The sequence below is a fragment of the Ursus arctos genome, unplaced genomic scaffold (genome assembly GCF_023065955.2).
Source record: "Ursus arctos isolate Adak ecotype North America unplaced genomic scaffold, UrsArc2.0 scaffold_8, whole genome shotgun sequence".
NCBI lineage: Eukaryota > Metazoa > Chordata > Mammalia > Carnivora > Ursidae > Ursus > Ursus arctos.
This window is the reverse complement of record NW_026623100.1, coordinates 12945674-12973102: the sequence shown is the minus strand read 5'-3', so window position 1 is coordinate 12973102 and position 27429 is coordinate 12945674. Positions and strand designations below refer to the sequence as shown.

Here is a 27429-nt window from a genome sequence, read left to right as displayed (position 1 = left end):
AGAAATAACGAAGTTATTCTCTTAACAAAAGACTATGTACATTTCAAACTTAAATTTCAACAAGGATTTCAGGGGGGAGACAGGGCGTATTTGATGCATGATTAATGATAACATATATTTATCTAGGTGCTTTAACTCCCCCCATACCAAAGCTCTACTGGAGAAAATTAATGTCATCTTAATTGCTAGGTTGCTGTAAGAATTCAGAAATCTTGGCTTCAGCCAACAGACATGAATTCAAAATACAAAGATCATTTGACAGCCGTAAACATCTTGCAGAGATATCATGCCTACCCGTTAAAGCAAACCAAGAACTACAGTACAATATGCAATCTTTAAGCTAATGGAAAAAAGTAAACAAGAAATGCACTTAAACAGTCATGGGGGTGCAAAGTAGAGCATTGGGAATACAGTCAATAATCCTGTAATCACTTTGTATGGTGACAAATGGTAACCAGACTTTCTTGGTGATCATTTCGTAATGTATATAAATGTAGGATCACCGCATTGTAAACCTGAAAGCAGGGTAACATTGTGTGTCAACATTTCAATTAAAAATGAATAAATAAATAAAAATAAATAATGTTTGTTTCTTTAATATGCAGTTACATATCTGAACTCTGTGCTAAGAAGTTGTGGCTACAAAGATCAGCTGCCAGCTTCAGAACATGTTTGCTTCGGTTAATAAGTGAACATCTAGGGGCGCCTGGGTGGCTTAGTCAGTTAAGTGTCCTTCAGCTCAGGTCATGATCTTGGGGTCCTGGGAAGGAGCCCCACATCCGGCTCCCTGCTCAGAAGGGAGTCTGCTTCTCCCTCGCCTTCTGCCCTTCCCCTCGCTCATGCTCTGTCTCTCAAATAAATAAATAAATAAATAAATAAATAAATAAAATCTATTAAAAAAATAAGTGAACACCTAGATCTGAGAGCCGGGAGGCCTGGAGGAGTTTTCCCAGATAATTCCTGAGACTTGGAGACTTTGAAAAAACTAAACCGGTACACACCTACTGTCAGTATTTATTTTCTCACCTAGCAAGTACCCTGGCTGGGAAAGGCCTCAATCAAAGTATTTCTGATTTTCTCTATCAGAACTATACAGGCAGTAAAGCTCTTTAGGCTCAATTTGGATTTCAGTGTGAATCCTTAGCAAAACCGTTTCAAAACTCAGCTGTTAGAAGACACGTAATGTATTTGCACACTTATGATCACTGCCAGCTGCTGACAAAGGTAGGTAGACGGTCTCATTTCCCTATTCCACAGAGGCTACACATAGGGTTCAAGGCGAAGCAGGCACGCTTGCATCAGGGCAGACAGGGTAACCCACCTGATATATCCCATTCATGAAGTGCACGGGAATACTGAAGGGCAAAGAATGGTGGTAAGGGTTTCGAAGAAGGGTTGAAAGGATTTCCATTCTTGAGGGTCTTGCTTCTCGATCTCCATTTTGTTGTGTTCTTTCTACACATCGCTGGCAGTAAATGGCATACTTTCCGAATTCTGTCCTATAATACACAACTTAAGATAAAGCCTACAAATAAATTTAAGACAACCTAATACATTAGGTTGGTGTACATTACCATGCCTTATGCTAATTTTGACGGTAATTCTTCTTTCCGAATAGTATTAAACTGCTACAACTTTTCTCAAATTCTAGTTTCTTTACTTTTGCAACTGACTGAATCAAACTTCCCCACAAAGCATTCTTCCTCTTTATTTTATTATTGTAGTCACAAAATGAATTTAAAGTTACCAGTCATTATATAGTCAATAGACAGTAATTATCTTAACAAATACAAAGGAATCAATTGTATAAAATAGGATAGGCTAACTTAGGAAACACATGATGTAGCAGAGGTCTCTTTGGAGGAACATGGAGGTTAGTGCTTGACTGCTAACTAGGTAAGAAAACAGCTTCAAACAAACAAAAACGTATTTTCCTTCTTTACCCTATAAAACATGCACTTCTTAAAAAATCTTAAGCATTAAACAAGACCACTGGTAAATAAATGCTAAAGCTGGATGGAGATCTTATTTGTCCTCGTTTATAATTTCTATAAAAGCAGACTGATACTACCTCTAAATATCTGTATTGTAAAGTACCTTCTAGGCAGACCTTAAAATGTCACCCTTTAGAGGTGCCTGGCTGGCTCAATTGGTAGAGCATGCAACTCTTGATCTCAGGGTTGTGAGTTCGAACCCCACGTTAGGTGTAGAGATTACTTAAAAATTAAATCTTTAAAATGCCTCTCTTTGGGGTGCCTGTGTGGTGCAGTTGGCTAAGCGTCTGACTCTTGGTTTCAGCTCAGATCATGATCTCAGGGTTGTGAGATCGAGCCCTGCGTTGGGCTCTGCACTCAGCACAGAGTCTCCTTAAGACTCTCTCTCCCTCTCTCTTTACCTCTTCCCTCTCTGTGCATGTGCACTCTCTTTCTCTCAAATAAATAAATCTTAGAATGCCACCCTTTGTCTAGGGGCTCTTCAGTGACTACAACTAAAATCACGTGACCTTGGGGCGCCTGGCTGGCTCTGTCAGGAGAGCATGGGACTCTTGATCTTGGGATCATGAGTTCAAGCCCCACATTGGATATAGAGATTACTTAAAAATATAATTAATTAATTTTATAAAATCACATGACTTTTATCACAGAATCCCCAAAATATAATACAAACTGGGGAGTATTTTCCTACTATTGCCAAGTTGTTTTCTCTTTCATTGTGTTTGTTTTGTTTATTTTAGAGCCAGAGTCTATTTAAGTCATGAACCAGTTGCATGAAATGATCGTGATACCCTTGGCTGGGTGCCCAGGGTCCCACTGATAGAAAGCCATACTGACGGGTGGATTTTAGATGTCTTTTTGAAGGGAGTAAAAATTCTGAAGCAATTCAAATACACACAAGGATAAAAGGAGGGAAGACCGTCGGGGAAGTTCTCCCACTTAAAAGAATTCAACGTAGAGAAAAATAGCAACAGGGAAAACGAAGGGAACAAAACAGTTGCTTTTACGGAATGAGCACCCACTCTTGCTACGTCATCCACCCCTGAAATGCACAAAGACTTTTCACTTATAAATATTGTCAGTTTTTCAAGCTCTTATTGCAGTCCTCTGGAAGACATTTAACACAAAAAAGGAAATATTTTCCAAGCCTCACATAAAGGAGAACCAAAGGCTTCTGGCACCAACATTTGTTTCACACATTCTTCCGCAAATGTACCTGGCAGGTTACTAAATACTTATGACTTATTGTCGACTTTCAGAGCCACGTAAACAGGTTCAGCTGGCTAGTTCTCTGCACACCTGGAATCTGCATTCCTCTTTAGGTGGAGCCTGAGGAGCCACAGGAAAGGATGGTGGGGAAGGAAGAGCCCAACACAGAGAGCCAAGAGCTGCCAGCCCTGGGCAAAGAGAAGCACCATAGGTTAGACACCACCTGGCAGTCAGAGACCCGGTGAGAGCGTGTGACTGAAAGGCTGTGAGGAAAGGGATGATGATGGTCCTTCTCAGCCCCCACAGGTTTTTGCTTCTTCCACATAAACATTACCTGCTTAGAGCTTTTATAACATAAAAACATTCCATGTTCTATAATCCATCTAGCTGTATACCCTATTGTCTACATCGAGGAACCCAAGGTCATGTAGATATGGTAGTCCTTTTGACATCACCCTCAAAGATTAGGGGCATTGTTTTTGTCTGTTTATGTATTTACTCATTCGCTGAAATAGAAGTAATGGCTTTGAGGAGAGGCAGACTGAAAAACAGTAAAAAAGTCATATACCCCAAACCAAAACCAATCTACCCACACATACATACATATATACATATATACATATCCAAATGAGGGGCAAGTATAATGATATTAGCAGAGGTTATCTTTATGTAATGGGATTATATGTGATTTTTGTTTTTCCTTTGCTCTGTTCTGTATCCTCTTTTCTATTTTATTTATTTTTTATTAAGTATAACTTCAATCATTTTTTAAATGTATGAAGAAGGAGGGGGAAAAGGTACTGTCTCTGGTCTTGAGTTACCTACAGTTTAGGAGAGTTATATATTTTAACAGTAATTTACAATATAACATGGTCAATACCATGTCATAATCTTTTTCTTTTTTTACGTATAACCAATGGAGGGAATAGTTAACTGCTGTGGGAGTCAGGGAAGAATTCACAGGGGAGATGTTGCCTGGGCCAACTGTAAAGTCTACAGGTGGGAAGAGAGAAGGGGATCCAGGTAGCAGGAAGAACAGCAGGTGCATGGTGAAGGATAATGTGAAGGCACGGTGCGTCTGAAGAATGGGGTGTGTTTATTCTTTCAGCGTATGCTGGATGCAGGAGGCAAAAATTAAGTGGAGAAACAGGAGGCCTCTGGAGCTAGATTATGAAGGGTCCTCAATGCAAATGAAGCTTAAGCTTCCAACATCGCTCATGCACGGGCCCTCCAAGGCCCGGGAAAAGTTGTATTGACTGTGTTTATGTGATCCTGTATTCTTTTAAATTGTGTGAAAGTAACATACTTAAAAAAAATAGCACATTAGTAATAGTATAAGCTTAAATTGTATAAGCTTCAACTCCTGTGAAACCTGAATCCCCTGAGTGTACTATTTGCTAGGGTAAGAACTTTCCGGATTCATCCTGCAGTTAATAGGGAGTTAATAAGCAAAGATTAAAACAGGCATTCATTGAAGAGTGAACATCAGTGACCAAAAGTCACCTGAAAATATACTCAGCTGCACTAGTAGTTAAAGAAATGCATCCTAAATTACTAGTGAAATACCACTCTTTACCTGGAAAGGATTTAAAAGCAGAATTACACTGAACATTGCTGAAAATATACGGAAATTCTAGAAATGGACTCAAAGAAATTTGCTGGACTTGTACACAGGGTTTAGGTGCAGAGAGGTCTACTGTAGGGATATTTATTCCAAGAAAAATGATTGGAAGAAACTAACTGTATAGTGATTGATTTTAATGCACCATTAATGTTTTTGAAGAATGATGAAGGATACAGGGGAAATGTTATGTTCTACAGTTTTTAAAAAAGTAGTATGCACACTGCAGCTCTAGTGGTGTGGAGACAGTGAGTGTGCATAAATGTACGCAATACACATTTACACAGAAACACAAATATATAAATAAACGGAAAGAACATACATCAAAATATTAATAGCTATTCTTCCTTTTCATACTTTTTGCATTTTTCAAATGTCTATATTGACTATGTATCATGCTCACAGTGAGGAAAACAACATCATTTTAAATTGCATGTATATGTATCAGTATATACCTGCAGCGGTCCTGGTTGATTCTGTGGCTGTCTCCGTCTTGTCTGTTTAATGAGCTGACAGCAAATTTCATTCTGGAGCTCAGGATGTGTCAGACAGACTTGCAAAGCACTCTGGGCTAGAGATATATGGTAATCAATCGCAGGGGAGTCAACTGCTGCATTTATGAAAAGCTGGCATGTCTGAATTAAACAAAAAAGAAAAGTACATTCAAAGTGAGAAATGATTAGATTTATTCTGCATGAATTATATTGATTCTCTTCATAGCAACAGCTTTTGTTTAAAAGGATGGAACAAGATATACTGTGATAACACTAACCAAAGATATCTGGAGTGACTACATTAAAGTCAGACAGAGTAGGGGGCGCCTGGGTGGCACAGCGGTTAAGCGTCTGCCTTCGGCTCAGGGCGCGATCCCGGCGTTATGGGATCGAGCCCCACGTCAGGATCCTCCGCTATGAGCCTGCTTCTTCCTCTCCCACTCCCCCTGCTTGTGTTCCCTCTCTCGCTGGCTGTCTCTATCTCTGTTAAATAAATAAATAAAAATCTTTAAAAAAATAAATAAATAAAGTCAGAGTAGATTTCAGAGCAAGGAATTCTGCGAGAGAGATGAAGAGGGTCATTTTATGACAATGGGGTCAGTTCTGCTAGAGGACATAACAATCCTAAATGTTTATGTACTTAATAACACAGCTTCCAAATATATGGAGCAAAACCTGATAGGAGTGCAAGGAGAAACAGACAAATCCACGAGATTTCAATATTCCTCTCGTAATAATTGAGAGAACATGTAGACAGAAAATCATTAAGGATTTAGAAAACTTGAACAACACTATTAACCAACTTGACCTAATTGACATTTATAGAACGCTCCACCCAAGAGCAGAATATGCATTCATTTAAAAAGCATACAGAACATTAACGATCTGGCATCCGTCAGGCTATAAACTTCATACGAACAGTGACTACATCTTATATATCTTTGTATTCCCTACACAGCATAGAATGACACAGTAAATGTTTAATGAATTAATGCATTTGAAATCTGATTAAATAGAATAGATATTAAGACAGGTTAAAAGGAAGTGTTCGTAAACACAAATGGTTGGCTTTAACTACCATTTTGTTACATATAGTGGGTAGTTTTTACCTCTTCTGAGAACAGAATATAATCAAATAAATGGACTCTCTAATCTAAAGCACTGCGCCCAAGCATTACATGAAATGCTCAATGAAAAAAAAGATTTCCACCATTAAATTTCATCATGGTAAGGAAGTATCTATCATTATTTTATGAAAGTTGAATTTGTCAAATGCCTTTTCAGCATCTATGGAGATGACTATCTATGATAATCAAAAGTAGTAATAGACACCCTAATATTTAGCCATCCTTGGTTTCCTGGAGTAATTCTCTTTTAGTCATAATTCGGTATTCTTTTAAAGTGATGCTGGTTTCTGTTTACTAAGATTTTATTAGTTTTTGCATGAAATGCTCTGTTTTGTACAATCTTTTCTGGGGTTTGGTATCAAAGTAATATTTCACAAAAAGAATCAGGTGATATGATGACTGAGAATTGCTTCAGAATAAACCAATGTTGGGGGAGCAGTGGGAGTGGGGAGATGAAAATAAAACCATCCATGTTCCTCATAATATTTTCTCTACTGTTACATAGGTTTGAAATTTTCCAAAATAAAAAGTAAAAGTTAAAAACTGAATTGGAGACATTTCCTTCTTTTTCTATGCTTTGGGACATTTAAAGAAGATTGAAATGATCTATTCTTATAAAATTTGGCAAATTCCCCTATTTAAATTTCATTCTCTATTCAATTTGGGCCATTTATACTTTATTACAATGTTCATTACTTCATCCAGATTTTCCAACATATTTGTATGGAGTCTTTCTTGCTTGGGGTATTTGTATATTCTACAGGAGGATTTTTAATGTTTTTAATTTTATTTATTTTTTAAGATTTTATTTATTTGACAGAGTGAGAGAAAGAGGGAGAGAGAGAGGCAGGCAGAGGGAGAGGGAGAAGCAGGCTCCCCACTGAGCAGGGAGCCCAATGCGGAGCTTGATCCTAGAACCCTGGGATCATGACCCGAGCTTTAGGCAGACGCTTAAGCGATCGAGCCACCCAGGCGCCCCCATTATGGTAATTTTAACACATCAGCAAAAATAAAGAGAACACTATAATGATCACACATGTACCCATTCCCCAGTGTTAACAATCATCAGCATTTTGCCAAACTTGTTTCACTTGAACCCCCTTCCACCTTTTTCTGGAATATTTTAATGTACATCATGTTATTTTATCAATAAACACTCCAGTATGGATCTCCAATAGGTTTTTTTTGATAACCACCATATCATATCATACCCCAAATTAATAATAATTTGTTATCTAATAAACATGATTTTTTTTGAGATGGGAGGAATGTAGGCAAGAAGGAGCCAAAAGAAAGACAAAAATTGAGACTCTATGAAACTAGGGCAAAATGAAATACCAAGGTCCTGGGGTGGAGTGAAGACCTGAAGCCACAGAAGGTACACAAGATTCTGAGACGGGAGGAAAGAAAGAGAAAGAAAATAAATGAAAGAATGTCAGGGAGAGAGATTTGAGGTGTTCATGTCTAATGCTCTTAATTTTCTCAATGAAATAGAATGTAAGTTTGTTGTGAAGGACATTATTGAATAGGGAGTTTGGGGGGGGATGTGACCAAAGAGAAGCAAAAGAAGAATAAGTCAGCCCTGAAGAATAAAGACCACAGATTTATATTGGCTCCAGTCCACACATGGTGCTTGATGTTCTCTAGCTGTGTGCATTTGATCAATGTGGAAGTGGACAAGACAGCAACACTGATCTACGTTGGGGTTTGGCTGAAGAAGGCATGGAATTATGGGTCCCAAGGAACTGAGTATTAATGAAAGCCATCTAGACTGGATAAAGAGGGAAGAAAAGCCAAGAGACAGTTACCATGCTCTCTCTTGATCTCAAAGAAAATAAATGGCTCAAAACAAGGGTCTTAGGATGAAAAATGGGAGAACAAGAACATAAGAGAACTTGTAGGCTAAGAGATTATGGTTATAGAAAGAGATATTAGAATTTAAGCTTTTAGAGGTGGTGTACTTATAAAGGAATGGCAGGGTCAGGATATGGTCATGGAGAATGGGAAGGTGAAGCCGACTACAGGTGAAGCTTACTGGCATTAAGGAGGTCAGGAATCTTAAGACCAAGGCACTGGTGAGTGAAGTGAAAATAAAGTCATTCAACATAATGGCAAAATTTGAGGTTGAGAGAAAGAGTGTGAATTGGGAGCCAAAATCCTTAATCAAATTTGAAGCATTACCAGAAAGTGACAGAGGTGAGGGGATAAAGAGTGATATCGTTAAATGGCAAAAGTTTCAAGTGATCAGGGATTTCTAATAGAAGTTCAATAATAAGGATTGGAGAATAGCACTGGAGAAGAAGGGTGTTGAACTCTCTCCTCCAACACTGAGGGAGGTGTGATGTGAGAAATCCCTCCTTTTGAGAGGCTGAAAGGAAAATTATTCTTCTGATATTAAGGGTTTTATACCACCCAAGCCATTCATACTTTATTTAAGTAAATCCCAAATCTTCACTCAGAAAGCATATTCAATTCACCTAATTTTATTTCAGTAGATTTTCTTAATAATAAAAATGATGATGATGATCACGTTTTGGATTTTTTGGGAGACAGTAAAACTTCACAACCTAAATTATTTACTTTTATTTTTTCCAATTAAAATTTTAACAACATATAAGCCCATATAAAGTTTTACCTTAAATAGTTTAATAGCTTCTGTCTGTAGAGCTTCAGAAGGCAGTGTTGTCAATGGGGAAATGATTCCTTCTTTGCTGTGACACAAAGTAGGGTGTCTCCATATCTGAGAAGCTAAATACATAATAAAATGGTGAACAGAAAACAGAAGAATCACTTATTTTGCTCTCCCATTAATTAGCCCTTTAGAAATCAGCTCATTCAAGGCTAGCTCACAATCTTAAGTCACACAGGTCACGAAAAACCTTTGGCAACATTATCTTATTTGTTTCCAGGCCATTGGGATTCTCATGTTTCTGTTTCAGACAAACTAAATCTAGGAGAGTTTGGTCCTAATATTCTAGGTACCAGAGCACTATGACATTGCTGAAATGTGCTGAAGATTGGTGACCCAGGTAGAAGATGCCTCTGAGAAGGAGCTGATGAGAGACAGAGAAGAGAAGCCGAAGTACAAGGAGATAGAAAGATAAAGTCTTTCCTAAAATCAACATTTATTAAATTCCTATGCTAGATACTGCAAATATGATCTCTGTATTATATAAAGCATAGCACAGAATCTATACTCTCAATGGGGACACCTGAGCCATAAAAAAATAATTTCAAGGCAAAGCAACAAATGCTATAAAAGAGTTAAATGCAGAGTGCATTGGGACATACTTTTAACATTAACTAAGTACCTTTTATGAGCCAGATGCTGATGTGCAGTAGGCTTGCTGGTGGGGGGAGCTCCTAAGGTAGGATTTTACTAGGTTAGTGAGAAATGTGAAGGAAGGGGGGAGTTTCAGGCAGAAGGAACAATGTGAGCAAAGGTAGGAAGGTTACAGGACACGGCATATCAGGAACTGATGGTGTCCCTGGAGACTAAGAACCACAGAGAGAAACTTGGCCCATGACAAACAAAGTCAATGAAAGGATGGGTACATCACAGGGAAACAGGAACTCACAAAGTGAAAACTCAATTAGGCTAAGAGGGTTGCGTCCATTTCATAAACTATAAAGCCTTACATGTTGTGAACTTACAAGGTTCTCCTTCAATATTTAGCAGTTTGCAAACAAGTTGTTCGAATTCTGATCCAACATTTACATTGTTGCTTCCTGCTGCAACAGTCAGATGATAAAGCCAAGTGTCCTTAAAGTCAAAACACATTAATAGTGATGTTAACCAAGATATAATTTTGATGACTTAAAGAAAAAACAACTTGTTTAAACAGTAGAAAACTTTGACACTGAAAAAATTCTATAATTTTTAAATAATAACCAAAAGCCACTCAGTCAAACAGTTCTGAAGCAGGCTCACTTGAATTATGCTCATAGTGCCTTTTCCCATGGCTCACATTTTTATTGTTTTCTATAGATGTTTCTTAGAAAAGCATGATAAAATTAAGGAAGTTAATATGATGTTGAAAGACTAGAATAAATACAAATAGTTCGTATTCTTTTAAGAAACATAATAAAGTCTATCAAATTTAAAATCTGACTCCAAATACATATGAATAACACATACAAAATACTTGAGAAATCCAGAAAATTTAAAGAAGAAAATAATACCCAGAAAGAACTTACCTCAACACAATAAAAGCCATATAAGAAAAGCCCACAGCTAATATCATACTCAATGGTGAAAAACTGAAAGCTTTTCCTTCAAGATCTGGAACAAAGCAAGGATGCCCACTCTTGCTACTTCTATTCAATATAGCACTGGAAGTCCTAGCCAGAGCAATAGGATAAGAAAAAGAAATAAAAGGCATCCAAATTGGGAAGGAAGAAGTAAAATTATCTCTCTTTGCAGATGACATGCTCTTATACATAGAAAACCCTAAAGATTCCACAAAAACATTGTTAGAACTAATAAATGAATTCAGCAAAGCTGCAGGATACAAAATCAACATACATAAGTTAGTTGCATTTCTATGCACTAACAGTGAATTATCCAAAAGGGAAATGAAGAAAATAATCTCATTTACAATGGCATCAAAAAGAATAAAATACTTAGGAATAAGCCTAACAAACCAGGTGAAAGACTTGTACTCCAAAAACTATAAAATACTGACAAAATAAATTAAAGTAGACACAAAAAAAGGGAAAGACATTTAGTATCCATGGATTGGTAGAATTAGTTTTATTAACTACCTAATCCACACTACCTAAAGCACCTCCAGATTCAGGGCAATTTCTATCAAAATCCCAATGGAATTTTTAACAGAAATAGAAAAAACAATCCTAAGGAACCACAAAAGACCCTGAATAGCCAAAGCAGTTTTGAGCAAGAAGAACAAAGCTGGAGGCATCACACTTCCTGATTCAAAATATATCACAAAGCTACAAGAATCAAAATAGCTTGGTATGGCATGAAAACATACATGTAGGCCAGAACAGAGAGCCTGGAAAGAAACCCATGCATTTATGGTCAACTTATCTTTGGCAAGACTGCCAAGAATACATAATGGGGAAAGGACAGTCTCCTCAATAAATGGTGTTGGAAAAACTGGACATCCACATGCAAAAGAATGAAACTGGACCCTTATCTTACACCACACACAAAAATAAAAAAATGGAATAAAGACTTAAACAGGAGACCTGAAACCACAAAAGTCCTAGAAGAAAACATAGGGACAAAGCTTCTGGACATTGACCTTGGTGATGATTGCTTAGCTATGATACCAAAGCACAGGCAACAAAAGTAAAAATAGACAAGTATGATTATACTAAACTAAAAAGCTTCTGCACAGCAAAGGAAACAATCTACAAAATGAAAAGGCAACCTATGAAATGGGAGAAAATATCTGTAAACCATTTATCTGATAAAGGGTTAATATCCAAAATATATAAGGAACTCCTATGACTCAATAGTAAAAAAACAAATAGCCCAATTAAAAAATGAGCAAAGGGAAAAGAAATGGGCAAAGGAACTGAATAGACATTTCTCTAAAGAAGACATACAAATGGCCAACAGACCCATGAAAAGACCAGAACACCAGGATCACGCCCTGAGCCGAAGGCAGACGCTTAACAACTGAGCCACCCAGGCGCCCCCATTTAGAACTATTTTGCTATATGTGTGAGACAAAAAACTAATGTTATCCTAAATAGCCAATTTCCTCAATATATAATGGGTATACGAAACTATGTATTGAATAATCCATTGCCTCCCCCTTAATCTGTGATGCCTCTTTAATCACAAATTAGTTTCTATATATTTATTTTATATTATATTAACTTTTATATTGTTTACTTATTATACCTACATATAATACAGATAATGATTCATTTTCAATTGTATCTAAACCAAAATTTTGTTGAAAATGAGCCAAAGGGGCGCCTGGGTGGCTCAGTCGTTAAGCGTCTGCCTTTGGCCCAGGGCGTGATCCCAGGGTCTTGGGATCGAGCCCCACATCAGGCTCCTCCACTGGGAGCCTGCTTCTCCCTCTCCCACTTCCCCTGCCTGTGTTCCCTCTCTCACTGACTCTCTCTCTCTCTGTCAAATAAATAAATAAAATCTTAAAAAAAAAAAGAGCCAAAAATATAAGGGGGAGGCCTTAGAGTCACCCCAAAATACCCAGGCTAAGAGATCCACATTTTGAACATAAGGTCCCTTTGTCTTCAGCCTTCATGTGCTAATTTCAGCCTTGAGATCACTTTTAATGAGAGGACAGAAAAATGACACATGTGAATAAGGCTAGTTTCCAGGGACACAAAGAATCTCTGAAAATAGAGCTGAAGGTCTTTAACAAAGTTCTTTTCTTCATGTCCATAAAATTGATTTGATAATTATTACTAGTACTTAATGACATCAATGTACATCATTCAAAATCAGCCAGTAAGTCCCGAGGTACCTTTTCATGCTTGGATCCAATCAGGAGGTAAGTTGGGCCTTGGTCCTTCGGATGGATCACGATGGTGTAATGTGTGGATAACAGACTTCTCCCACTGGCTTCATAATCTTCATCTGAATCACAGGACCTATCAACCTCTTCAACTTTAGCCTCCCAGAGTTTGATCTGACCTAAAGGAAACTAAAGTAAATGTTAGTGATTGTGAGGAAGGCACTTTCTAAATCTTTTCCTATTAAAAATTTTCATAGTCCCTTTCATTCTTATCTTTATAAGGCATATCTTCTTTTAAATGAATGCCTAAAGGCAGCTGGGTTATCCACATTATTACAAAAGTAGTAGCCACAACTGAAATGCCCAATGTAATATAAAAGAACAGTTCGAATACTAGCCAAGAAGCTACTTCTGCGCAGTGGTTCAGATTATTCATTACACTGAAATGATCCATTACCTAGTCAAGCAATTATGTAATTCAGTCAAAATATTCATTTGACTCTCCCCACCCCCTGCCCGCAGAATTGATTTGATTAAGGTACCGGATCAAAAGGACAGTGTAGACAAAGTCTCAATACTAGTCATAGAAAAAGTGACAAGATTAGGCAGCTTACACAAAGAAGTGTGATGAACTGTCACCCTAAACCCCAATGAGAAGTGTTTTGAGGGAATTTATTAACATATATAGCACAAAACAATGCTATAATTTTTTCCATCTTAAAGTGTAAGAAAAACTTCCTAAAACTGATTTACATTGAGTTTTACCTACTTTTATTGACAAATGCAATTCAATTTTCTGTGTTGAATATTTAGCTATTAGTTTTAAAACTTCTGCTTTAATTAAGTACATTTGTTCCAGGAAAATACATGGTCTGCTTCAAATTTACAGCTTCTAAAATACTTTATCAGGTTTGCAATTGCAAACCTGAAAATGTTCATTCTAACCTCAAGGATATTTACCATCATCCATTTTCATGCTCAGGCCCAGGGTTCAATGCTTGGAATTTTTTCCCATCTATGCTCAGTCTCTTGGTGATCTCATCCAAGATCATGGCTTTAGTACCAGCATATTTTAGCTACTCTCACACTTGTAACTCCAGACTCACTATCTCTACTGTCTAATAACATCTCAAACAACCTGCTCTTCCCAGTCTTTTCTATCTCAGTTGTTGGTAACTTTATTTTTCTGTTTAGCCCCAAACGTTGGCATCAATACTGACCTTCTCACTATTCCTCAAACACACCAGGCACACTCCTGCCTCAGGGCCTTTGCACTTGCTGTTCCCTCTGCCTGGCATGCTATTGCCTGAAATATCCACATGGCTGCTCTTTTACTTCCTTCAGACCTAATTAAAATGTCACCTTCTCAGTGAGGTCTTTACCTGGATATCTTACCTAAGCTGAATTATTATCTGCCCAATAATTGATTAATAGTACAAAATTAATTCATTTAATTCATTTAATTAAACGTGTTGTCTTACATGAGAAATATGACTTTTCCCCATTAAATTAATAACTATTTTCTCAGTAGTCACTATGTGCAGGTTTTAGCCCACTCTTCTGGGCACTGAAAGAAGAAAATTTATTTCTGAAGGAAAAAAAAAAGCAAAATTAACTTACCTACATGCTTTCAGAAAAAGGCAGGAAAACAAAAGCCAAATAAATAAGGAATGAATAATATTTTTTACTTATTGAATAAATAAAATTTTATTTATTGAATATATTCATTATATATTTATAGCATGGTATTTATAAAAATAAATAGGTAGGAAGCTTTTAAAAATGGGATAAAGAAAACTAATTCTACTGTGATAATATATGACAATACTATCCTAATTATGTTTAGGCATATTCGATGTACGAAAATCAAGGTTCCATCCACCCCAACATTTAAAGATGATTATTCATTTTACCAAAGGATTCACACCACGGCTCCAGAAAAATAGTAAATAGACCTAGTGTTTTCACATATTTTGACTGAATAAAAAAAGACACTGATCCAGTTTAAAAACAAATTGTTTCTGAAACACCATAGCGTGAGATGAAGTAAGTCCATATGGATTCACATGCATTCTCAATACTTTTCCAGTGATTATATTGGATTTCTACTCATTCATCTACATTCTTCTGACTTGTTTCTTCTATGACCAATGTTATCCATTTTTTTTTAAAGATTTTATTTATTCATTCAACAGAGAGAGAGACAGCCAGCGAGAGAGGGAACACAAGCAGGGGAGTGGGAGAGGAAGAAGCAGGCTCCCAGCAGAGGAGCCTGATGTGGGGCTCAATCCCATAACGCTGGGATCACGCCCTGAGCTGAAGGCAGACGCTTAACGACTGAGCCACCCAGGCGCCCCGATGTTATCCGTTTTTATTACATTATTATTATTAGTGAGAATATTTAAGTTCTACTCTCAGCAAATTTTAAATAATTTTCTCTTTATAAAACACATACTTATTATAGGAAGTGTAGAAAGGTATAAGAGAAGGAAAAAAAATCATTCATAAATTCTACCATCATAGATAATTACTCAACATTTTGGTATAGTTCTTTTTTTTTTAAGATTTTATTTTTAAGTAATCTCTTAAAACCCACCATGGGGCCCAAACTCAAAACCCCAACATCAAGAGTCGCATGCTCCACTGACTGAGTCAGCTAGGCACCCTTTTTTTTGTACAGTTCTTTCTGATCTTTTTGTTACGCATATTTTTACATAGATGTGCCAGTCTGAGAATTAAAAATTCACCCTACCAATCATTCACTTCTAAAATCTCCCGGTAATTGCAGAAGAGAAGTTGAGAACTCTGTAGGTCAGAATCCCCTTCTCTCCAGGGTTCTTGGCTAGAGCCTGCCTCTGAGAGAACCTACACGAGGTGCGGAAGGTCAGGGTGAAGGAGAAGTCGTGACTCTCTCGAGACACTTGCAGTCCGATGAGTGGGCTGATGGGAGTGTCACAGAGCTTTCCCCTAAGCTGTTGAGGACCAGCTGCCTCCACACTTTGGCCTCAGCTCTCCAGTGGCAGTTTCCCTGACCTCTGTTTCCCCAACCTTTCTAAACGTTATAGAACTTTTCTAAAAGTGATGGAGGTCCCTAATTCTATACTAGAACGGTCAGACTAGAATACATAGAGTGGCTTCTGCTTTCCCGACTTAAAATTAGTTGGGATTATGCTGAATGTACAATTTTGTATTGTGCTTATCCATGTTGCCTCTTTATGTTAGTATCTTCCCACATGACTTCAGAGGTATCATTTTTCATAGCTGACTGTGTTAATTCCCATCCCGTGAGCAATACTGAGAATAATGGCGTGCATCTTAAATACATGCAGATCAGAACTGGGAGCGCAGTCTGAAAATGGAACCGAGAAATAGTAACGGACCTACGCGGTCATTGGATCAAGAAGTCCGGTCTCACTAACACAGTAATCAGTCACAGACTTCCATTCTGTGGAGCCGGCAGCATTTTATGCAAGTACTTTTGGCCCATGTTGGTTCAACTGTTAGTTTCAGGAATCCCAAGGTGATGCAGAGTACCCACAGTGATAACCAGGCATACATTTCACCTTTGAAAGCTATCTCATCTTTTTCCTCTGACAGTGCAGATAACTCAAGTTCTTTTGGGGGGAAGATTAGTTTAAAAATGAATACAAGGATAGGGGCGCCTGGGTGGCACAGCGGTTGAGCGTCTGCCTTCGGCTCAGGGCGTGATCTCAGCATTGTGGGATCGAGCCCCACATCAGGCTCCTCCGCTGTGAGCCTGCTTCTTCCTCTCCCACTCCCCCTGCTTGTGTTCCCTCTCTCGCTGGCTGTCTCTATCTCTGTCAAATAAATAAATAAAATCTTTAAAAAAAAAATAAAATAAAAAAAAATAAAAATGAATACAAGGATAGAAATATGTAGAAGATGGATAGATCAGTGGATAGGTAAGTATATCCCTATATCTAGGGATTTGAGGGCCTGGGACCGGGCTGGATTCTTTTCCCTCCCCAGAGTTCCCTTTCCTGTCTTGCTGTCCCCTTCCTTCAACCTTACCTAGTCTGTCCAGAACCTGAGGAAACACGAGAAATTGACAGTTGGGAGTAGGGAAGACTTCTCTCTTTTAAGATCAAGATGCATTACTTAAAAGTTGCTAAGACTTCTAATTAAGAATCAAGACCCCTGTAGGTATGCGATTACCTCAGTAATACATTTTATGCAAGATTTCAACCTTATCAAAAATTCTAAGGTTTTAGCTAGCAGTGAAAGAGAACACCCTAAGCCACAACCAACAAAAAATTTCTCTAATTAGCTTATTAAAAATACATACATACCTTATCTTCTTGACTACGAAAATAGTATAATGTTTTTCCTATAAGTGTACACCAGACTCTCTTGGAGTAGCCATGCTTTACCTGAAATCATATTTCAAAGAATTATAAATGTAGCTCAAAACTCGGACACCTTGAAGTATAGCACATGCACCCTACCTGAAATTCTGTAAGTATCCACTTTGCTCACGGTATAAGTGATATTCCAACTCGATTGTCCAAACACGGTTTAATATTGCCCTGTTCTAGCAGTACCGGGGCACATCTGGCTTTGGTGCTCACCATTTAACACTTAAAAAATGTTTGCTGTATGTCAAGGAGTATGGATAGGGCTGAGAATTGGGAGACAGATAAAACAAGATGCCTATTTTACAAGTAAGTGTATTTCATAATTTCCGTATTTCTTAGATTTTCAATAACCTTGTGGCTCTCTGGGTTACCCCCTAACAATGTTAGAAATGAGAAGATTAAAACCTAAAAAATTCTAGTGCTTTCCCATATGTTAAAGATTCACTCATTCAAAACATTTGGAGCCTTCTCCAGAAGGATTCATACAAAATAAGAAAATAATATTAAAATCTGTAACTATATACTGAATACTACCTATATGTCAGGAACAGTGAGTGGGACAGAATTTGAAACTAGCTCTTTTTTTAAAAAAAAGATTTTATTTATTTATTCGACAGAGATAGAGACAGCCAGTGAGAGAGGGAACACAAGCAGGGGGAGTGGGAGAGGAAGAAGCAGGCTCATAGTGGAGGAGCCTGATGTGGGGCTCGATCCCATAACGCCGGGATCACGCCCTGAGCCGAAGGCAGACGCTTAACCGCTGTGCCACCCCGGCGCCCCTGAAACTAGCTCTTGACTTTGAATAGTCAGAGATTGCTCTAGAGTCTGGGAACAGGGATATGAACAAGACGCGGGCTCCTTCCACAAGGAGCTCATAACCTTGCAGGGAGGACAATGAAACCGGCAAGTATGCAATATACCATCATTAAGGACACAAAAAGTTTACATTCATATCTGTTTCATGTGGAAGACATTTAATCAAAATTTTTACTGAATATTGTAGGTTTTTCATGATTTGGTGGCTTTATGAAGATCCTTGCTGTGAGTTCCTCCCTGTCCCCGTCCTGCCCAGGTACAGGCATTGATCTTTGCCAGACAGTCCCAGCCACACTGTCAAGCCTAGACAAACACCAAGAACCCCACTCTCGCCAGTGGGTAAGATTTACAATAAGCCCTGGTGCTCCAGACCTAGAATGTGGCGTGCAGGGTTGCACTTACCCTATAATCCTACTTCCCTGGCAGCCCTGCCAAGCCTTGAGGCTCGATCCTCTCCAGCAAGAGAGTGGGCTTCAAACTAGAGATGCCCACCTCCTAGAAACCAAGACACTGGCCAGTAAAACTAAAGCCTGACATGCTGTTGTCGCGCTCGCCCACGGTGATAAGTATTAAGGAGAAAACTAATGCAGAAGAGAAGGAAGCAGTTGGGGAGAGGGGAGGGGGTGTCTTTCACAGTTCACAAGAAGGGGGTCAGGAAGGCCTCACTGACATCGAGTCAGGCCCTGAAGGAGGTGAATGAGCCATGCAGTCATCTGAGGGAAGAACACTCCGGACAAAGGGGTAAGAGTGAAGGCCCGGAGACGGTGTGTCTGAGACCGAGCAGTGAGGGGAGAGAAGGGGTCACTGGGGAAGGGACATGAGGGGAGAGGGTGTGAGGCATGCATGTTTTGCAGGGCCCTTGGGATGACTTACATTGAAATGGCCTGTTCTGACAGTAATACACTGAGAAGAAGAAAAATAACTATAAATAGATTTTATAGGAGGAAGGTCACTACAGCAGAAAAGGCCTGGTTTTTGAGGTCAAAGGGACCAATACTTAAATTCGAGTTCTGCCTCATGCTAGATGGAGGTCCTCAGGTGACTAACTTAACCTCTCAGCCTTTTTGTCCATAATGTGGGATTATATCTTACTGGGCTGATGTGATGACCAAGGGAGAACATGTAAATAAAGGAAAATAGTAGTTACTCAATAAATGCTTCCTTCCTCACTATGAATAAGGAGAAATAAAACACATGTCATTTAAACCCACACACGCAGCCAGACTTTGGGCTTTCAAAGCTGTGGTTTAAGCAAACACCACCATCTAACAGTTTAATGGATTTAGAATCCTGCTTGAGCAAAAACAAAAAAATGTTTCATTTGGCAAGACATGTTTCAGTTTAATTAAATTTAGAAACATATATTTACAGACAAATATCCTGGAAGTTTTAAATAGTTTGTGTCACCCAGGTTTGTTTTTGTTTTTTTCCTTTCTTCTTCTTTTAAACAAAATCCAGAAGGGCCTCTCTCCAAAACTGGAATATAATGCATCTGGCTCTAGAGAGCATACTTTTGAAATGATTTATCTTTAAAATAGAACAATGTGTACCTTTGAAGAACTACAAGTTAACAAAGACCTTTGCCAATTCACTGTAAAAGTTGCTTTAAAAGCACAGTCTGTCTTTATGTGTACATCTGATTATATTACGATTTCTCAAAACTCTGACTTATTCTGGAAAATTCACAATAAAGCAAAAGATGCTAGAAGAAGCCTCATAAAAATTTAAAGGCAACCTCAAATCCCAGGGCTTTGGCGAATGAAATAATTGAAAGAATCGCTTTTTACCTTGAGTCCTTAAGAAAGGTCTTGCCTATTGGTTCTGTCTGAAACTCTGAAGACACGGTGTAACAGACCCTAACGATTAACCTCTGTCCTCACACAAAATACGAGCTCCCACGGTCGTCCCTCCTCTCCTAAATTCTCATGCCTGTAGCCTTCCCCATCACAATCCTGCCACCCAGCCTTGCTGACTTCCACATCTGGGTGAAAGTCTTGTGAGAATAACAGCCAGCATTTGGGAAGTGTTTATGATGTGCCAGGCACTGTTCTAAAGCACATATGCTTAAGGATTCATTTCACCCTCCCAACATCCTGTGAGGCTGGCACTATGATTAAGCCTCCACTTTACAGATGAGGACAGTAAGGCACAGAGCCTGCAAGTCGCCTACTCAAGGTCATGCAAGGGCAAGTGGCAGAGCCAGCACTTGCACCCATGCTCGTGCCCTACCCCCTGCTCCACTGCCTCTCTACATCCTTAACTCACAGTTTCTTGCTCTCTCGCTTTCCTTTCCAATAACCTTTGTTGTCCCTCCATGCTTGCCATCCATCCCCTCCACCACACCCTCAACTGTTTTTCTTCCCTGGAAACTGCTCCACTTCTGGAAACTGACATTCTATTCTCTGATCTCAACCTTCTCCCCCTCCTTCTCTTCTTACTCACACCATTCCTGTTCTTTGACCTCATTCCAAACGGTAAGTTCCCTGGTTCTTCCATTTCATTCCAGTTTATCAGTTCTCTCCTGGCCTCTCTTCCTTCCCTACCAACCTTGGGTCCTGAATTTGGTCACAAAACAACTCTTGCTCCAAGGCCTGGGACTGTGTCCCATCCTCTGCTTCTAACACTCAGAAAATTTCATCTGTTTGCTTTTAGGACATCCAGTGAAGAGTGTGGGAAGAGGGAGGGAAGGTAATGAGGCATTTTCAGACGTAACATTAGCCATAGTTAATAACTTAAAATTGGGTGATAAATATATGAGGGTTCATTCTTTTTTTTTTTTTAAGACTTCATTTATTTATTTGAGAGAGAGAGCATGCGTGTGTGTGTGAGAGAGAAAGAGAGCACAAGCAGGGGGGAGGGGCAGAGGGGGAAGCAGGCTCTCCGCTGAGCAGGGAGCCTGATACAGAGCATCATGACCTGAGCTGAAAGCAGACACTTAGCCACCTGAGCCACCCAGGCACCAGAGGGTTCACTCTATTACTTCTTCTACTTTCACATGTTTGAAAATGCCCATAAGAAAACATTTATTTTAAATCATCATCTTGATAGGCATGTATAAAGCAAGTAAAATGTTCATTGTAGAACCTAGGTGGTGGGAATATGGGTGTTCACTATAAAATAGTCTCCCAACTTTTCTGCATATTTGGAAATTTACATAATAAAATGTTGAAAAAAATTACTATTCTCACATCACTACAATGTAAATTCTCTGCTCCTATTTCTGGGCATCTGAAGATGTGAGAGAAAAATAACCAATATGAACTCAAATCACTAAAGTCAGGTGGACCCTGATAACACTTACCAATCTTTCTATCTGCCCTTGAGCATTTCCCGATGTCCCTGATTATTCTTAGTCCTTTCCCTCATTCTTACTAAATAACTTTGTCTTGTGGAGTAATCTTCATCAAGAAAACTGAGGCTATCACATGTGATCTCACCCAGTGTCCCACAAACTTAGATATTTATCCGTCCTCGCCTTCCTGCCAGCCTGGCCCTTCCATCATGCTAACCCCCCATGCCCACCCACCATGCTGTTCCACCATGCCCAACCCCCACCCCCACCCACCATGCCTGTCCACCCACTTCTGAGCTTTGCTCTCCATTTCCCACTTCACCTCTCTACTGGCTTCTTCCTCTCAGTTTGAAAACTCAAGATATGCCTTTGCCATCCTAAAAATGCTTCTCCTGACATCATGTTCCCTTCAGCTTCATTCCTTCTAACGTGCTGGGCCGTGCAGACAGTCCTCCAAACTCAAATACTGCACTTATTTCATTTCCCCTTTATCTTTCAACATAGTGCAATGTGCCTTCCTTGCTGAGCACTCCGCAGCATCTGATGCTGCAGCCCACTCCCTCCTGGTCACACACTCCACTCCCCAGCCCCCGCGACTTGCTTTCCAGGGTCTCACATCTCCTTTGTGTGCTCTCAACTTCTGCAAAACCCAGTGTTCTAGCAGCAGTCTCTGCTCTTCCACAACACACATGTCCCTGGGTGACTTCTCTCACTGTCACGAATTCAATCACTATGTACGTGTTGAGGATTCCCCAAATCCGTCTTTCCAACCCAGCCCCCTCCTCTGATGTAGCCTGGTGTTTCTAGTGCCTGCTGGACTTCTTAATTTTTAACTCGAAGTTCTTAAAATTGGCATGGTCCAAAAAAGCCCTTGAATCATCCTAAAACTGCTCCTCTTCTCTGAGCTCACTTTTCTTTTCTTTTCTTTTCTTTTCTTTTATTTTATTTTATTTTATTTTATAAAAGATTTTAATTATTTATTTGATAGAGAGAGACTGCCAGCGAGAGAGGGAACACAAGCAAGGGGAGTGGGAGAGGAAGAAGCAGGCTCCTAGCGGAGAAGCCTGATGTGGGACTCGATCCCAGAATGTTGGGATCACGCCCTGAGCCGAAGGCAGACGCTTAACGACTGCGCCACCCAGGTGCCCCTATTTTATTTTATTTTTTTTTAATTTTTAAGTAGACTCCAAACCCAGCATGGAGCCCAACATAGGGCTCAAACACATGACTGTGAGATCAAGACCTGAGCTGAGATCAAGAGTCGGACACTTAACCTAAGTGACTGCGCCACCCAGGTGCCCCAACCTGAGCTCTCTTATCTTTCACCCAGCCAATCTTGTCTTTCTCACTTCCTGACCCCGAACTCAACCAATCTAACCAAAGATTTTAGGTCCTACCATTATTTAAATGCACCCTCTTCTCTCTTTCTCTATGACCAGTTCAGAGTCTCATGCTCTTCATAAGAACCACTCTGCGAACTGTTGTTAGAAGCCCCAGCTCACCTCGGGCAAATCCACCTTCCCCTCCGCAGAGTGATCTGTTTTGTTTTGTTTTGTTAAGATTGTATTTGTTTATTTGACAGAGAGAGACAGCCAGCGAGAGAGGGAACATAAGCGGTGGGGGGGGGGGGGGGCGAGCAGGCTCCCAGCCGAGCAGTGGGCCCGATGCGGGCTCGATCCCAGGACCCCGGGATCACACCCTGAGCCGAAGGCAGATGCTTAACGACTGAGCCACCCAGGCGCCCCCAGCAGAGTGATCTGTTAACAACAGGAATGTGCCCCTGCTCCTGTTTCCAACCTGAAGGGTTCCACACCACCTTCAGGGTGAAGAATAAAGTCTTTAACAAGACAAAAAAAAAAGCCCTCCGTGATCAGGACCCTCCAGCTTGTTCTCCAAAGGACTTGTTTTCAGGAGAGGTGGCTCTGCTTTGAGACACTCTGTCTTTGTTCTCCCTGTCTCCTAGCCTGGGAAACCTTCCTTGCCCATTTCCATTTGGTGTAACTATGCCTTCTCCTCCCTGAAGACTCAGCACAAATGAATCTTCTCTCAGAACTTGTTCCTGATCCCACAGCCTAAATTAGATTTCTCTGTGACCTTACCATGCATCTCGTAATTGTACTTGGTACATATCATTATAATATGCTATTTCCCTTTCTTGTCCAATAGATTATGAGGTTCTCTTAGGGATGGGGCAGTGGCCTATTTATCTTGAAGTCCTGCAGCCCATTGCCTGGCACATGGTCACTGCTCAATAAATTTTTGTTTTTTAAATAAATGACTTTTTATACAGAAAATGTTCTTCCTAAGCATTAAAACACAAGTTGCAAGAGTGAATGAATATCCAGAATCAAATTAGTCAAGTTCTTAATATCTACCTACATATTTCTGTACTTAATAACAATGTGACAACTTGAAAAAACCTCCTCCCCTCCAAAGTATTCAAGTGCCATCCTACAGTATCTTAAATTGTAGCCTGAATGTGAGCTCAGAACAAGTCACTCAGAAGAACTGAGGGACGTTTTTCTCTTCTAAGGCTCTGAGGGTGAAAATATGGGGGTGGACATGAAAAATGGTAGGAAGGAAACCTAATAAGCATCCTGTCTATAAACCCAAATGGTTTAGTCATCTGATAATCACATCTACTTATCTTCATTTAAATGCAGTTGTGAGATGGGAGGCAGGGAATAGCAGAAATGTAATGTGCAGGAAGTGACAATGGCATGTGGATAACGTAAAAACAACCAAACAAACAGATTGTGGGAGAAGTAACAAACCCTTAGCAGCAGGATCATATTAAAGTCTAAGGGTTTGATACACATGGTCCTTGAAATCGGAGGACAACTAGTTATTATGAATTACAGTAAGAATATGATTTAAAGTAGCACTGTGTTCACTGGAAAATATATATTTGCATAATACCAGGGAGTTTCTATGCCATTGGTAACTGAAAAAAACATTTTCACGGTAATGTAGCATTTTGGAAAAAACAGCACAATTTGTTGTGATGTTGAATGTATTGGTGAATTTTTTCTCTTAGTTTTGGTGTAGCTGGTCAATCTGTAAACATTACTGAGAAGCACCCATCTATGTTCCCACATTAACGCTAAGTATAAATCACGTGGTGACGTAGCTTGTCTAAATCAAAATTTTTAACTTCTTACTTAAACAAAACACATGAATGATGAGTGATTAATTCGAGGTTATTTCTGTCTGTAATACTTTATGTGCAAATATTTTATTGTATTTTTCTTAAAGTCACCAATAGGATTTTTTAAATTTAAAAATAATATTTATTTTAGCATAAATCAATTCTTCCTCATTCTAAAAAAGTTAGAAAACAGAATTAAGCAAGAATAAAATCAGAGCTACAATATATCTTGGTATAGTTCATATTCAGACATTTTTCTATATATATATATAACAAAATGGGATAATAATATAATCTGCCTATTTTATCAACTAACAATGCATAACATATTTCTATAGCACTAAATATTCTTTTATAATATTTAAAATGGCTGCATAGTAAAGCATTATCTGATTATATATACTTGTTTAAACTATCCCCTACTCTACATTTAAGTGGATGCCAATTTTTCTTCATTATAAACTGTGCCATGCAAGTAATCTTTCTGGGGCAACTGAAATGTTCTGTATCTTGATAGAGTGATAGTAAATACTTGTCAAAACTCATCAAACTCTATACTTAAAATCTGCATTTTATTTATTTATTTATTTATTTATTTATTTATTTATTTATTTTTATGTAGACTCCATACCCAGCATGGAGCCCAGTGCAGGGCTTGAACTCACGACCCTGAGATCAAGATACGAACTGAGATCAAAAGTCAGTTGCTTAGCTAACTGTGGTACCCGGGTGCCCCATGATCTGCATTTTAGTGTATGTTAATTATACCTCATTTTTTAAAAATAGAAAGAAAACAAACCATGCTGTAATGGACATTCTTACACTTAACTAAGAACATTTCCCAAGTATAAATTTCTTGAACTGAGATTGCTGGATGAAAAGGTCTGTATGAATGTTTTTAAACATTTAATATTCACTCATTTCTTCATTCAAAAACATTCACTGAAATAACACTTCGGTCAAGATACTGCCAGATTGCCATCTTCTTTTTTTCTTTTTCCATGTCACCTCTAAAGTAATATGCTCACTAGCAGATTTCTTAATTTGTGTCAATACCGTGTTTTATAATTAAAAAAAAAAAAAATCCTCCCTTTGCCCAGATTATTTTTTTAAGTAGGCTCCATGCCCAGCATGGAGCCCAACGAGGGGCTTGAACTCACGACCCTGAGATCAAGACCTGAGCTGAAATCAGGAGTCAGACACTGAACCAACTGAGCTACCCAGGCACCCCTTGACCAGATTTTTAAAAATATCATTTGTATTTCTTATGTCTACCGAATCTACTTCTTTCCCATTATGTCCTTTGTTCCTTTTCTCTCATTGATATTTATCCTGAACTTACTGATTAGGAAAAGCTTGTTTTCACATGTATCAAATATTTTCCCAAGCTTTTCAACCGTCTTTTAAAAATTCTGGTTAGGGAATTTTTGATGGTAAGAACATTTGGTATCCTAAGTAAAACACCCTTCCCACCCAAGATAATACAAATATTCAATACATATATTCTCTGACACCCACTTATGATCACTGGGGCTAACTCCCTGGTTGCCTAGGACACTGCTATGCACGTAAAGGTCCTACCTTGGTGAGCAATCCCTTCACTGTTGGTTTGCCCTCAGGCTGCAGAAAAAGTGGGTTGGCAGCTTGTACTCGGAGAACATTCTGTAACACTTTAATCCATTCTTCCAATATATTGGGAGAATCTGCAGTCAGATAGTATGTGTGTTTTTCAGTGGTCAACTAGAATGGGATGAGAAAGAGATAGGAAAGGAAACTCTGAAGATTTCGGATTATTAGCATTTCCCTGTCTATCCTTAAAACATCATTAATTAACATAGAACCAAACATGCCATACCTTGAATCCTAGGTGCTAAATAAATGACTCTGTAAATAATTTAGAGTAGTTTAACTACTTTGTGAGAATTACAATAATTAACTTGGTGTTAAAACAGTTTTTTTCACTTCAGTTGACTTTAAAATTTTTCAGAGTATTCAGCTTTTGAGTCATGAATTTTTATGTCGTTTACTCATTACCTTTTCTTTTTCTCCCTTGAATGCGCTACAGGCTCCTGGCTGTTGAAGTGAACAGCAGCATGATTGGAGATTAGAATAAAATATTTTTAGCAAATAAAGAGGAGTTATTTGTTATAGAAATGAAGAAATCAATTATAAATAAAATAAGAAGACCTTGCTTAGAAGAAGAGAAATTCTTACAACATGTGATCAGATATTAGGAACTCACAATTTTTCAGTCTTAAATTAACGACATTTCAAAATTTCCAAGCATTTCAGAAGCTTGTAGATAAGTCTTTTTTTTTTTTTTAAGATTTTATTTATTTATTTTAGAGAGCGAGAGAGACAGAAAGGAAGAGAGAGAATATGCGGAGGGGGAGGGGGAGAGGGAGAAGAGAATCTCAAGCTGACTCCACACTGTGCTCAGAGCCCGACGTGGGGCTCAATCCCAGGACCCTGAGATCATGACCTGAGCTGAAACCAAAAGCTGGCTGCTTAAGTGACTGTGCCCCCCAGGCGCCCCCCACTTACAGATGATTCTTACCTGCCATGCTTCAAGATGAAACTTTCCCTGATTCTCCCTTCTACATTTTTGGGCAGTTCTCAGTTATTATCTCCTTAAAACACTGATAATGAGCCTTATTCCACTCTCCAAAGAAGCAAGATGAGAAAATAATAATTTCTGCAGGCATTTCAGAAATAAAGTGTTTGAATTTAAATTGTATATACCAAACTATCTCAAGAGTGTGTGTTTTAAATTTAACAGGTCTAGCAAGACTTGCCTTATTGTGTGGGTTAGTGGACAGCAGCTATGCCAAGGGTGTGACTTGGTGAGAAGTAGGACAGCCTTCTCCTCACCAATAGCTTTCCCACTTAGGGGC

The 27429-nt window shown here is 38.9% G+C and overlaps 1 protein-coding gene across 3 annotated transcripts in view; it reads right to left on the bottom strand.

Moving 5' to 3' along the window:
• The window catches only part of PLEKHH2 (pleckstrin homology, MyTH4 and FERM domain containing H2), a 102770-nt gene that overhangs the window by 25388 nt on the left and 49953 nt on the right, over window positions 1–27429 (bottom strand). For 2 of the 3 annotated variants that reach the window (XM_026486918.4, XM_026486933.4), the window contains exons 15-22: window positions 26117–26275; window positions 17214–17294; window positions 12913–13092; window positions 10100–10208; window positions 9081–9193; window positions 5280–5459; window positions 3294–3391; window positions 1322–1499 (exon numbers count right to left, since the gene is read on the bottom strand). In XM_026486918.4, the coding sequence (XP_026342703.2) occupies window positions 1322–1499; window positions 3294–3391; window positions 5280–5459; window positions 9081–9193; window positions 10100–10208; window positions 12913–13092; window positions 17214–17294; window positions 26117–26275 (1098 nt within the window). The remainder of the gene's footprint in view (window positions 1–1321; window positions 1500–3293; window positions 3392–5279; window positions 5460–9080; window positions 9194–10099; window positions 10209–12912; window positions 13093–17213; window positions 17295–26116; window positions 26276–27429) is intronic. The other variant, XM_026486943.4, reaches the window with a different exon arrangement.